At 44.6% G+C, this 13,696-nt stretch overlaps 1 protein-coding gene across 1 annotated transcript in view; it reads right to left on the bottom strand.

The window, feature by feature from the left end:
* The window catches only part of AGBL1 (AGBL carboxypeptidase 1), a 297,138-nt gene extending 296,843 nt beyond the window's left edge, over positions 1–295 (bottom strand). Inside the window, exon 1 of the mRNA XM_068958765.1 lies at positions 77–295. Within this exon, the coding sequence (XP_068814866.1) occupies positions 77–127 (51 nt within the window). The 5' untranslated portion in view covers positions 128–295. The remainder of the gene's footprint in view (positions 1–76) is intronic.
* Between the last annotated feature and the right edge of the window lie 13,401 nt (positions 296–13,696).

Below are 13,696 nucleotides of genomic sequence, written 5' to 3'. Positions count from 1 at the left end.
CCAACAAGTTGCTGCTGGTGAATTAAAGAGGAAAACAAGCCCAAGCACCTTTCTCAGTAGTTCAAGCTGTTCTTACCTGGAGGGTGGAGAGAAGGACTTGCAAGCCACTGGCTTCTTGTTCTGCCATGCTGCGCCCCACTCACACTCCCCTTCTAGCAGCAGACACAATGCAGCTAGAAAGCAAAGCTGCCAACTTGCCTTGCTGTTGCCCCTGTGCTGTTTAAGAAACGAAGAAGCTAAGCACAGATCCCCAGACACATGCACGTTGCTACCACCGATAATCACAGCAATGCAACTCTAGACCTCAGCAGGAGATAAATGTACCCCCTCCCTCCGAGCTCTCCCACTGTGACGAGAAGATTAATTCCTATATAAAGAATCCTGGGGATTAAGTAAAGTGCTCAGGAAAGGTCTGGGTGCTTGGTGTGCAGCAGGGGGAGTGTGGGGAGGGTGGCAATAGCAACAAGAAAGCAGAAGAGCTACAAACCTCAAAGAAAGCCAGGGAGAAGGGAGGGAGCGCACTGGCTGCCTGACAGGCATTCCCAGCTGACCTGCTGATCCTTTCCAGACCCCGCGTGGACTCGTCTCTGCTTGACTCCGTTCCAGTGAAATCGGAGACATGGCAAAGGGAGAGTGAGCAAGAGAGATGCCCTCAGTCTCAACGAGCACTGACAGTGAACGGAAGATACACACGCTATGGGGGACAGATGGAGCAAACTCGCTGAGGCTCACCAGCACTTTTTGGCTTGCTGGCCTGGCCACTTCTACAGTGTCACAGCCGGGAAGGCTACACGCAGCACCCCACAACGCGAACCGGAGGGCTGAGCACACACCGAGGGGCATCTCTGCTGCTGCGCAGCAAAGGCCAGGGAGCAAAGCAAAGGACCAGAGACCTGCTTGCCTCACAGTCTCCTTCTGCAAGGTGATTCCCCAGTGCTGTTAGGGGGATAGTTTGCTCCAGGGGCTATTGCAGTGATTCATGTACCCATTCGTAACCCAGAGCCTAATTCTCTCCCTGATACACCAACTACCCTGCAGTGCAATTCTAGTTGTAGATTAAATTCCTAGGAGGGCACAGAGTGTGCATTTCTCTTCAGCTGAATGATATCAAAGGACTTAATAAACAAGATGCAGCAGGTAGATGTTGAGCAGAGGGCTAGATGAGGATTTTCCATGCAAAAATGTTAATTAATCCAATGCAAAAAATTTTTCAGGGATGCAGTGACTTCGTTTCATCTTTCCTAATGCCAGAACGGCACTTTTAGTCCGGAGAGACATCACTCCAGGATGGTCCATAGGCTGACAGTGGAGATAGTTACTTGATAAGCAGAAGATAAGATCTAACCTTCATCTTTCTAATTTAGGGACATTAATTTCAGTCTTTTAATTCTCAAGTGTGTGCATTATTCTGGTGTGGGTCTTTTTAGCCCCTCTAGTCACAGCTCTTCCACTTTGAATAAACAATTAAATATTTTTGAGGCAGTAACATGAACCTTTGTCTCTAGGCACAAGGCAGACGCTTACAGAACTCAGTACCAGAAAGCGACATACTAGATAGTCAATGTACACACACTTTTTTTTGATGATATCGATGAAGCAGTCGTTGGTGCTAAAACTCTAACTGCTCTAATAGAAGCAGTTAAATGAAAAATAAACCACTCGATGCTTGACAAGGCTCTTGACAATCTTTACATCCCTTAGAACCTTCACTGATTAAGTGTTTTTGCCCCATGTTAAACCAGATCCTCCCCATCTCAGCCCAGCAATGTGTGGACAAGTGAGGCAAGCACAACATTCCTTGCACGAGCCAGCTGGGCCCCAGGATGGCATGACCAAGTTATAAAATAAACCAGATTGAAATAGCTTTCACATGTCTCCAAGAGTTAAAACACTTGATGAGTGACTTCCAGGCAAGGCTCTGGAGTTTCTTTTACATCAGCAGGACTTAATAAAATCTAATAATAGTTCTTTATATAAGGAGGGGGAGAACCAAAGGAATGAGAAGAGAGGACCAAAGGAACAGTATCCTCCAGTGGGCTGGGAAGGAGGAAGGTGGTAATAGGTTTTATGAGCAGTGCTAGCACACTAAGTCTTAGGCAAATTAATGCATTAACGGAAAAATGACTTAAGAGCTAATTAGAAGCAGTTTAAAGGAGCTCTTCTGAATTGTCTCTGTGTTCTCTTTCTTGTGACAATTGTACCTGTCAGTAGAGCTATGTAGAAGTACTAATTTCCCCCATGTGAATTGTCAGAAGGCAGTGAGGACTGATAGATGTGCACAGACCCTCGCTGCGGGTAGTCTGGATCCCCTGGATCCCCCCGGTACATCCCACAATCAGAACCCCCTACCCCTCCTGCACTACACCAGCTTCGTGATTATCGCACAATGATCTCTGCTCCCTGTTGTATCATAACAGGCTTGATGAATATTCAGCTTGTTGCCCTACCTAGAGCACAGCAGTGGCCGCTAGCGTAGGACCCCATCTTCCCTAAAGCCCTTACCACAGCTCAATGATCTGATCCTTCTTTTCTGCGCAGAGAAAAATTGTTTAGAAACAATTGCCAAAATTTCACTGCAAATATCTCAGACTGGGAGGGAGAGACCACCAACAGGAAAGCTTGGGGGGTGGGGGGGGAAATATCTTCTATTCTTTAAAATAGGTAGTTATCTTGATTGTGCTCAGAGATCAGAAGAAAGCTAATGGCCCTGCATCATAGAACAGAAAGCTCTGGAACTTGCATTGGATTTGAAGACAAGATGCAATGAGCAGGATAATTAGCAATCCAAAAAAACTTACAAAAGACCCCAAAAGTGGCAGTGACGCTTACACGGATGTAAGATTACATCAAAACTGCTTGAAATCAAATTCTAAGCTGATAAACTGTAGGTCTCAGAGTCCTCTAATTATTTATCATTTCATAGCCACTATTTCTGTCTGGATTTTTGTAAGAATTTCCAAATTTGTCATTAGTTTCTAAGAATAGGGGGTCCCCTATCTCAGCATACAAAGGCTGAATAAATTAGGAGGCCTGCACACTGATAAATGCCCCCAGTAGAGTGTACACATTTTCCCTTCCATTCATATTACACTGTCAATTGAGTTTGAAGACTAGCTCGTTAATGTTTGTATTGATGTCACTGTTGTTTCCCCTGCGTCCTTAGGTCTATGCAATCCTTAAACAAAATGAAAATCAATCTATCTCATGACTGCAGCTTCCTACTAGTGCCAAAGTTAATGTTCTCCAGGGGAGGACAGAGGGGATTACAAGCACAAAGGCAGGAGCCCAGGGCTCTCTATGGCTGCTGCACAAACTCAGGCCAGTAATTTTCTCCTTTTGAGCTCCGTGGTCAGACACAGAAACAAATTAGAAATATCATTTGATCCCCAGTAGATACAAGTACACAATTCTAGCCCATAGTAAAGGTGAGATAATTCAGGATCATTTTACCTACATTAAAAGAGCACTCAATCCAATTATTTCAGTTTTCATGAGTGTATGTAGAAGCCATTACCATGGATCAGCTGATACTGAGAAAAATCTTAACCACAGAACCTTGTTTCTGTGCCTAAATCTACAGAGATGCCATAAAGCTATAAAATTTGCAGGCTTGCACTCAGAAACATTATACAGAAATATAAATGCTTTCAGCTGTAGTATTGCATTAGAATGATACAAATTTTAAAATCTCCCTGGGTGAGACAATTTGGGAATTTTCCTTGTGAACAAAGGGATGAGAAGAAGATAGAATTCATCTACCAGGAGCCTAGCAACCATAATATCATTGATCTTTAAATTAAAAGTGGGAAACCCACACAAGAATTTAATGTATTGCAACAAAATTTTCCTAAACTATTTTCACATACCCACTGGTTCCATCCCCGCCAAACCAGCATTCAGCATGTTCTTATCTGAACCCCCACCAAATCACATTTGGAAGTAATTCACAGGCTGAGGCAGAATTAGACCAAAAAAGACTTAAACACAGCAACTGTAGGACCAGAATCAATATCAGCAGAATCAAGGTTCCTGCTGACACTGAACGGGAAGTTAATATCTTCCTGGTCACAAACGGACCACTAGAAATTGCAGGTGTTACTTGCGGTTTAATATGAAGCTGATGTTTTACTGAGTGCTCTGCCTGGAGCAGAGAGGGGAACAGGCAAGCTTAATCAGAGTTTTGTTTCTCCAGAGACATCCCTCTCCATCCTTCCTTTCATTATGTTGCTGCACAGTAGCATGGCCTGGGGAGCATTCGCTTGGGGACATACTATGGCTCATTTTTACAGCAACATGATGACCAAGGAAGACCATAGGGCTAGTATATCATAGGTTACTGCAGATACATGGTATGCTGTGTCAGTATGTGATACAGGATGTTTTCTCACAACACTGTTCTTTCTGACCAGGGCTGTGAGGCATGCTCCTACAGGTGCTCCCACCTCTGTTTTCAGGTCCCTGAAATCTGCACCATTTATAAAGGCATTCATCAAACCAAATAAAGGGACCTCACTGAGATCTCCTGTAATAATGTGTTAACTCAGGCTTGAAAATACATTCTGCATTTCCAGCCTAGGCTCACAGAGCATTCACATGACCTCTGCATTCTTTGGATCTCTTCTGGAATAAGGGTAGACAATGTTTTGGCAAATCAGACTTTGAGCTGTTGATCAAATCAGTCATGAACTGTTTCATAAACACAAGAAGGGACACATGCTGGCTCAGTGCCATGCTGTTGTTTCCTTTATTTAAAAATGAAAGTCTTCATTTGTCAAGTTGATATATGTTTCTTCCACCCTAACAGTTGGTCAAATATTCTGAAATATACTTTGCTGGGCTCTTGTTTAAGTCTAGTTTATGAAAAGCCGGTCATATATTAAACACACACAGACACAGACACACAACACATACACACACACAACTTATGCTGAAAAAGATGCATTTAGCCACTTGACAGCTGCCCCACTTTGTCCATACAGAGCCTCTTGCTGTGCTGTTCAATGCCTCAGATACAGCAGGTAGACAATACTTGCGCTGCTGCTTAAAGCCACAAGTGTGTCCAGGGCAGATCTACCTACTGTGTTACCGATTGCTCCTGGTCCACTGGGATAGGAGACACCTGCTATGTTGGTGAATCTTTGGGAGACAGGCAAGTAGCGTCCTCTCGCTGTGCTGTGAAGTTTTCTGGCTGTTAACAAAGCACACACAGTGTGGGGCTGACTATCTCACCTCCAGCCAAATATCCTATAATGCCACTGTTGTGTTGAAGGGCCACAATAGGGGCCCTGGTATTGAAGGAGCGTGGGAGGAGAACCAAATAATAGCAAAATAGTTAAATTCGCAGCATTGATGTCTCAACCCTCTTTGCCAAGCCCCTAGGCAGCAGCAGAAGGCAACAGCCCCTTATTTCACCACTTAGCAAATATTTCTCCTGCTCGAAATGGCCTCCCCATTTTCCCGCAGGCATAACTATAAAAGCTGCTTATAAAAGGAAGCAGTTCTTTTTCCTATCTGGACAGACTGGTTCTCCTTTTCTTTGCCTCTTGTGTCATCAATTTCATCTGATTAAAATGTCTCTATTCTAATTTATTTGTATGTGGCACCCACATTGCAAAAGTGTGAGCACAGAAAGAAGTGCAAGACGGGGAAGAATCTAGTTTGTGGAATGTTTAAGGAAATGGACTTTAGGCCAGCCAGATGAAGAACAAAATCGCTTACGGACGCCTACCAATACAGGCGTATTATAAGCCTCTTCTTATCGGCCTGTAGTGGTTGCTATGAATATGATATGATTCGTAACAACCCTCAGACTGGTTCTCTATTTCAAGCTGTGGCAGCTCATCCTTCTAGCCCTGGATGTGCCTGGTACAATCCCTGGTGTGCATATCAATAGTTCTTGACATGTGCAAAATACAGTAAATATTAATCTATCAACTCTCACAGTTCCCTCCCTGGGAGTTAGGCAATCATTTTTTCCAGCTTACACTTGGAGAAGTCAATGAGGATTCTCTCAGTGATACACACAGCATCAGTGGCAGAGCCAGGGGAAAAACAGAGGTCACGCTGCCCCCGTTGCCACCACAGGAAAACTCTAAGCAGTGATATTTGGGGAGGAGAGAAAAAATATTTCATCATCTATTCTGCTGTTGAGTTTTTCCTCCCTACAGTCAAAGAGGCTGTGATCAACTGCACATTTGACAGCATTTCAAGTAGCAAGTCCTTATTAAGGATGCCTGAGCATTCATCTGAACACCTGCACCCTTTTGTTCTGCAGGTAGCATTTGGTGAGCCTTTGTTTTGCCCCAGGAAACTCACATGTGAAGCTGCTGAATCTGGAGAGAGGCTCTGTGAAATCAAGAGATTTTGATTCATTTCTAATGAAAACTTGGCCCAAAGGACAGCTTCAGTTAAAAGTGGCTTCAGAGTTTCATACCTACACCTTTCTTACCACAAGCATAGAGACAAGTGTCAGTTATTCTTGGACCTGTCTCTGTGGCTGCCTGGTGTGACAGTGCCAGCGTTTCTGTGGCTTCATGAAGCAGTGGCCTCCCAGGTGCAGGTCAAAACCTGTGAATACAGAGTTGTCCTGAAGGAAGAAGGGTTACAACTACACAGGCAGGGAGAGCTGTATGAAAGAAGCTTCCTTTCATCTTCACTTTCGTAAGTGTTTCTTGTTCAGCTCATTACAAGAACCCAGTTCTCCATGTATTTCCTCCAATGTTTGTTAGGGGAGGGGACCCCAGTGGCCTAATACATCCCCTTCCGCTCCCTCCTCCACTATTGCAAATCCTTCAGTCAGTGCTGACTCTTTTTGAGGAAAACCTTCTTTTCATTAAAATTTAATTGTTGGTTTAATTAAAATAGGCAAGCAACAGTGTGAGATATATATGTTTTTTATGACTGAAGGAGATTGTAAACTCCTCATTCATTTCCCAGAACAGCTTCTGAGAAAAATTAGGCTGTCTTTTTATAGGCCAATTCCCAGTGCTGCTTTCAAATGGATCCCATAGCCATTCATATAGATTAATTGGGGCAGTGAATCAGATCCTGCTCACTGGCTGCCTTTCAGAACATACAGATGATGCTCCAGGAGCCCTGTGCTAGAGCTCTGAGAGCTGATGGGACTCTCCAAATGATTAATTAGTCCTTGTCCAGGCACTTTTCAGTTCCATCTTAATTTATTCACATTGCAAACAAATTTAGTCTTGGTGAAATGGGCCAGATTGACAAGCCTTGGGTGACAGACAATTGCTCTGTTATTCCCAAAGAAAGTGTGAACAGGGCAAGCTTTTCCTATACTGCTTTTCCAGTGAAATCTATGCTGTGAGACAGGGAAGAACAGCCTAACCTCAAAAAAATACTCAGCCCTTCATTTCTTTGCTGAGACTGCTAGCATCAGGAGAGGCCCAGTTTTAGGCAACCTGGGGCCCAAGTGAGATTTAGAGGCAAGACCCCCAATTATTATTTACCAAACAAAAAAAATACATTTGTGCTTGTCCCTTCTCTCGATGGCCTCTCCAAAATGCCTGTCTCCTAAGCCAGCCTCTCTCTGTTTCTGGAGCAAAAGCCCATGCAGTGGGAAATCACCACAAAGCAGACAGCACACAAAGACTTGGGCTGGGCCACGAGGTGAGGAAGTCTCCAGCTGCCCCTCAGAAATGATGAAGAATGGAAAGTAACAGTGCAGTAGGTGGAGGTGTTTCTGGTGATAGAGACAGAAGCATGTAAGGATTAGCATGAGACTGACTAGTGCAGTCCTGATTTCCTTGAGGAGTAAGTCTGTTAGTTGCTAATGTTTTTCAGGTGATAAATCTGGACTTGACCTCATGACAGAGATGGGAATCTTTAGACTTTCTTAAATCCCCAAACCATCTGGTCTTTGGACCTTTTTGCACCAGGGAGCTGATTTTCAAAGAACTGTGTAGCTCTTTGTAAATGCTTGGTAAAAAATAATCACATAAAAAGAAGAATATTGAAATTTTCAAATATTTTCACCTCATGGCTCTAGGCAATGCTGGGCTGCATGCCTAGGGTCTGAGGCTCTTCAGATCTCTTAGGCCATAGTCCAGAAAGAAATGAGGGAAGTAGCCTTTCATTCAGAAGCAACCTTCTAGATGCTTTTGCAAGTACCTGCAATGACCTTCATTTACCCAACACTCTCCAGCAACACCAGCTGAGAATGCAAGTAAAGTGCAGGGCTGAGAACGGATTGTGCTGTTTCAAAAGGCTTTTACATCTCTTCTGTACTTGCTGGAAATCCACTCTTATCATTTTTCATTTTAAGTACCTTCCTATATGTGCCTGGAGGTTGTGACATGGATCTCTTTTCATAACAAAAACCATAGATCAATCTGTGGATAGAAGTCTGATTTTTAGCATTACCACTGAGTTCCTGGGGAGTTTGACAGAGTCTGAGAAAATCAGGCAGTTGTGCTAGTACCCATATATCTTTCTTTTAACAGAAAGAGCATCGTGTGATGGTGAAATGGACAGGGTCCTTCTTTCTTTGCTTCTCCACTTACGGTGACTGAGAAACACCTCAGGAACTTCTGTTATCGATGCTAAGAGGTTACCTGGCCCCGTAGATACTATTGATTCTTATTGCATTCATTAATAGGTCCATAGGTCGTATTCAGAGTTATTAACATCACAGAAATTACCTACAGCTTAGAAAACCTTTGAGCCACAAAAGGTTGGAAGCCAAGAGCACTTGGGGTATGTATTGGTCTTCCTCACTGGCATCCGTACAGAAGAAATACTGGCCTAGATGGACTTTTGATTGGAGCCAGCAGAGCCATAAGAGCTGTTCTGAGGTTGTTATCTCAATCTCATTGTGCTCTTGTCTCATCAGTAACATTAGATTCCCATCACAAGGGCGTTGCGAGGCTTTGCAACTTGGAGAACTTCACCTGAAAGGTGCCATATAAGTGTAAACATAATTGTATGTTATTGAGGGATCCTGCTGTAATGAAGAGTATCTATTACCAGCTGTGTAGCTGTAATATTTGTGTTTATGTCAGCACTTAAAAATCATTGATCTGCAGTAATCTCAGCATAGGGAAAAGAGTCTGATCCACAAAGCTGGAGCAGAGAAATGCTGTTCTCCCCATGAGACACTGAGTGAGCAAGGCTGGAGATCTGCTGCAAACAGCTCTGTCCAGGGGAACTGTGACTGCAAAAAGCTTCCTTGCTGCTCCTTTCCCCACTGCTAGAACTTTCAGAGAGATGACCCAAGGTCAAAAGATGCTTGCAGCTGTAGTCTGGTTGCAAGACTAATCATTGTTAGCTTATTCCGTTGCTCTTGCCCATCTCTAGAGCACTGCTGGACTGCCAGATTGCAGGTTACCGCCCACTGTGGTGTGCCAGTGCCACACAGGCACTTTTCAAAGTGAGAGCAAGCCTCCCCATTTCCCTGTGTATGGCAGCAGCAGGGTGAGCTCTGCGGATGTCTCCTAACAGGTTTTGCTCCAAGCACAGCCTTTGAACTAGGACCTGCCTCATTTCATTTGATCTGGGAACCGGAGAGTTGCTGAACAACAGGTATTATGGAGAGAGCAAGAGATCAGATGGAGTCCTCTCAAGGAACGCTGTATTGAAAATATAGTGGCTTAAAACTCTGTGCCTTTTAGTACCTGAATGCAGTATATAGCACACCGTCTCTCTGAGTGCGCTTCTCTCCCTGAAGACATACCTACTACCCTTTCTTAAGAAAAAACTGAAGGGGCCCAGAACTGACCTAAGATGACTCAGGCTATGGTCTGCCTTCCCTTTTTAGCTCCCTCCATCTCTCTCCCCCCAGCCTTGTTCTTGAAGACATTACAGCTAGCTGGAAGGGATATGATCTCCCCATTGTTGAGGCACTTGGAAATAGAGATTTCAGGAGCATGTCATGTTCCTGCCACCTGATCTCCCTGGTGTGTGCCCTGCTCTGTGGGACCAGGGGAGTTTGCACCAGGGCTCAGGCCGCAGGGGCAGAGCAGGACACAAGGACTGTCCCACCGACACTGAGGCTGCCTCCACCTGGCTCATAGAGCCCAACTTTGCTCAAGGCTGAGCATGCCTCCCCCTTGACAGATGAGAAGGGAGCGAAGCCTTTCCGAGCTCTCACATGCAGGCTAGGTGGGATGAGCAACGATTCTTTCTCGGTGGTCCTGGGACAGTGAAAAGGAATTGCAGAAAAATTAAGAGGGCAGATTGACTGTGGTCCTCTCCACAACCCAGTGTCAGGGTAAAGCAGGGGGTGTTGCAGAGGCAGAGGGCTGGTAGTGATGAGAAATGTGCCTAACAGGGGGTGCCAGTGCTGGTTCCAATGGTAAAGCAGGAATATAATTGTGCAATATCATTACCTGCTGGCTCCTTCTTTTAATCCACCTGAGTCTGTGCATCCATAACTGGGGACTTATCTTTACCATCTAGGGCACTTTGTAGCACGCAGCTGTCCTCCAGAGAAGCAAGATTTGTGATCAGATTAAAGCCCATTTCATGTTCTCTTCACTCAGGGCTCTGTCACACTCGCTGGCTGCTCCCCCTGATGTTTACATATGATCGGGTGACTCATTTCCACATGAAGAGCTGACATTTCCCTCTCAAACTCAGAGCAGGGGTCATTGGTTGCTATGTTAAAGAGAAAAGCTACAATGAAAAGATTTTTTAATGACTGCATCAGATTACAAAGGAATGTAAATCACCTAGGGATGTTTTTTGTTAAAAGAGCAAGTGAGGTTTCTTCAGGTAGCTCTGAAGAACGTTGTGATATTTCACATGATATGCCCACGCACAGGCTCACACACAGACGTGCTCACACATGCACACATGCACCAGAGCGGAGCACGGCTGTCTCAGAAATCAGAAATATGGGCAGCAGTGCGCTAACCGCTAACCGCTAAGGAGCTCCTCCATCCTCTGCTGTGCCTCAGGGCTCCCGTCTCATCTCAGGAAGGTCACTTACTTGCCCTATCCCTCCATCTACCATCTGTTAAATTAAGGTAAGGTCCAGTCCATCCCACAGGATATGGCAGGGATGAATATGCTAAAAATGCAGCAAATAGCAGGAAGCATCGAAGTAGCTAAGGCAGATATGGGACATATCACCAGAATGTTAGTAACGGTAACCTTGATATATTTGATCTTAACATTTTAACCTTAAAGAAGTTATAGACACTGCCTGCAACTTTCTTGTAATGAAGATGCAGCTTGTTTTGCAGTTCTCATTCTTTTCTGGGATTATTGGAAATCCTTCTGCAAAGTACTTGCTAAAGTCCTGCTTCAGCAAAAAAATGATTAAAATTGAGCAGCATTTAAGTCTGACCTGAAGCCCACTGAAATCCTCCAGAGGGGACTCCAAGCAGCCCTGCTCCAGTCCTTTGCATCTGGAGCAAAGGTGCAGCGGAGGCAGAGGAGGGGAGCGCAGACGTGAACGGCTTCCCTGCTGGCCTGCAAACTGCTACCCAAATCAGAGAGCACAGTCAAGGAAAAAAAACACTGGAGACAATAATGATTTTATGATTCTAATTTAACTTTTATGAACATGTTTTGAGCTCCCCAAGTTAGACTCTGGTATTGATCTTTTCAGTATTGTTAACTCATAACCAGACCATATTTGAAGACATAAACTTTAAGAGGGATAATAAAGAAGAGCTAGACCGTCCTAGCGGTATTCTTCTCAGTCTAGGAACTGGGAGTCATAAATCCTGCTGGAATTGGTGAAAATTATGCAAGCGGAGATTAACTCCTGGCTGTGTCAGTTTTTGAGATGTAGGGTACCGGTTACATCAGTCTTCATTTCTCAGTTCAAAGTGGAATTGTCTTGGGAAATAAAGCAAGGGTGTGTAGGAAACTAAACAGGGAAAAACAGAGCGCTAACTTCATTCTATCTGCCTGTTTTTGAGAAATGGGCCAAGTTTCAGCACTCTGACCTTTGTCTGCATCAGTCGCAGACTCTCCCAAAGTTACTCACTGCTTAGATTCTGGTTCTTCCTTCCAACTCCATTTGAGATTTGAGCTGAGCAGGAGCATTTAGATCTTGGAAACTGTGTTACTCTCTAGAGAGCGAGCTGACGCTAAGCACCAGTGCAGGGTGATGGATATCCTGGCTTTGCCGTACTGTGCGTCTGCTCTGTGTTTCAGGTCAGGGAAGTTCATATAGCTCGCTCTGTGCTTCTGACTGATGGATAACATGAAAAGCCTAAATAATGATGTTCAGAAGCTTTTTTCTCTCCATGGTAACAAAACAGCAAGGACAGTTTTCCAGCCTCTAGGTGTTTCTGGAAGAAAGGAACATGAAAATATGCAATAGAATTTACTTGTTAAATGGATCCTAACCTAATGAAGGGACAACAGGGGACTTGGGCTGAGCAGGGTGCTCTCTGCCCTAGATATGCAAGATGTGAAAGGTGTTCTCAGCTTGAGTTCGGGATGAAAAATATTGAGGCAGAACTTTTTCAGTTCCTCTGAGGTCTAACCTCGTGTTTGAATTTAATGTGCAGATCAGTGAGCCGTCAAGTTCAGGTGCGAATCTGCATCTGCTTGCAGAAGGACCCTGTTCAGACCCTAGCCAGCCGCATGCGGCTGGGAATTACACACTGAATCTCACACACAAAAGGTGTTGGTAACATCTGAGGAATCTCAGCAACCCACTTTGTTCCAAACAATCCACACTCCTCCATTTTCAGTTTCGAACAATGTCCCAGAGCAGGCTAGTTATTGCAGCTTCAGGCTTTGTTGCAAACACTTGAGAGAACAGAGTTCTCACCCCTCTCACTGTCCCTGGTCCCCCTGACACCAGAGAAACCCGTTTCTTCCAGCGTGGTGAGGTTGGAAGCCATCCCAAGGCCTGGCTGCTGCATTTTCAGTGACTCGTGCTGCTGCTGCCCAGCCAGCATCAGCGTGCCATCTCATGCCAGTTGGAATTAAAACACAAAAAGGATCTTCAAAAAATAAAAGGCTATGCGATTCGTCCTGCCAACAGCTTGGAGAGAGCTCAACGAAGAGCGACTGGAATGGTTAGGGAACTGAAGGCAGTGGCTTTTGAGGAATGATTGACATTGCTAAAAATAGTCCACTTGGGTAATTAATGACTAGCAGGGTACGTGATAAAAGTCTGTGTATCTAAGGGTATAAATAATCAAGAATGGAATTAAATTATTTAGAGTACACAAAGGACAACTACCAGAGTGTCCTGCAAGGAGTGGTGGCATTAAATAATGAGTGCATGGGATGCAAACTGGGGGCATCACCTCTCTCCATGCCTGAACTCTGTCTATCTGGGACTTGAACTAAAGCCAGTTGTAGTTAGTGGGAATTTCCATCCAGCATGGAGGTACCCAGCGCAATGAGGTGGCAACGGTAACACACAACTGCCTCTTTGGGGTTTTCTTTAGGGGCAGTGAATTCTGCACATGTAATCCAGGGCACTAGATTGGAAATCCCTCTTTCATTGTCAGTGGCCCATCTACCATGCAAAACTGGCAATATCCAGAGGGAGCTGGATCCTATGCTCTTTATCCAGAAGAAACAGCTCACTGCAATGGGCAGAACTCACAGCCAGGAGGGATCCTTATGCCTTTTTACCTGACCTGGTGCATGCATGACATGTGGTCTTCCCTAGCTATGCTTGCTTCATCGGGGAAGCCAGGTACATATTATTGAGCTGAATAAGGCCTCTATTTGTTGCAACTCTTTTCTGTGTGTGTCCTTA

This window comes from Struthio camelus, chromosome 12, assembly GCF_040807025.1.
Source record: "Struthio camelus isolate bStrCam1 chromosome 12, bStrCam1.hap1, whole genome shotgun sequence".
NCBI lineage: Eukaryota > Metazoa > Chordata > Aves > Struthioniformes > Struthionidae > Struthio > Struthio camelus.
This window is presented reverse-complemented; position numbering and strand designations above follow the sequence as displayed.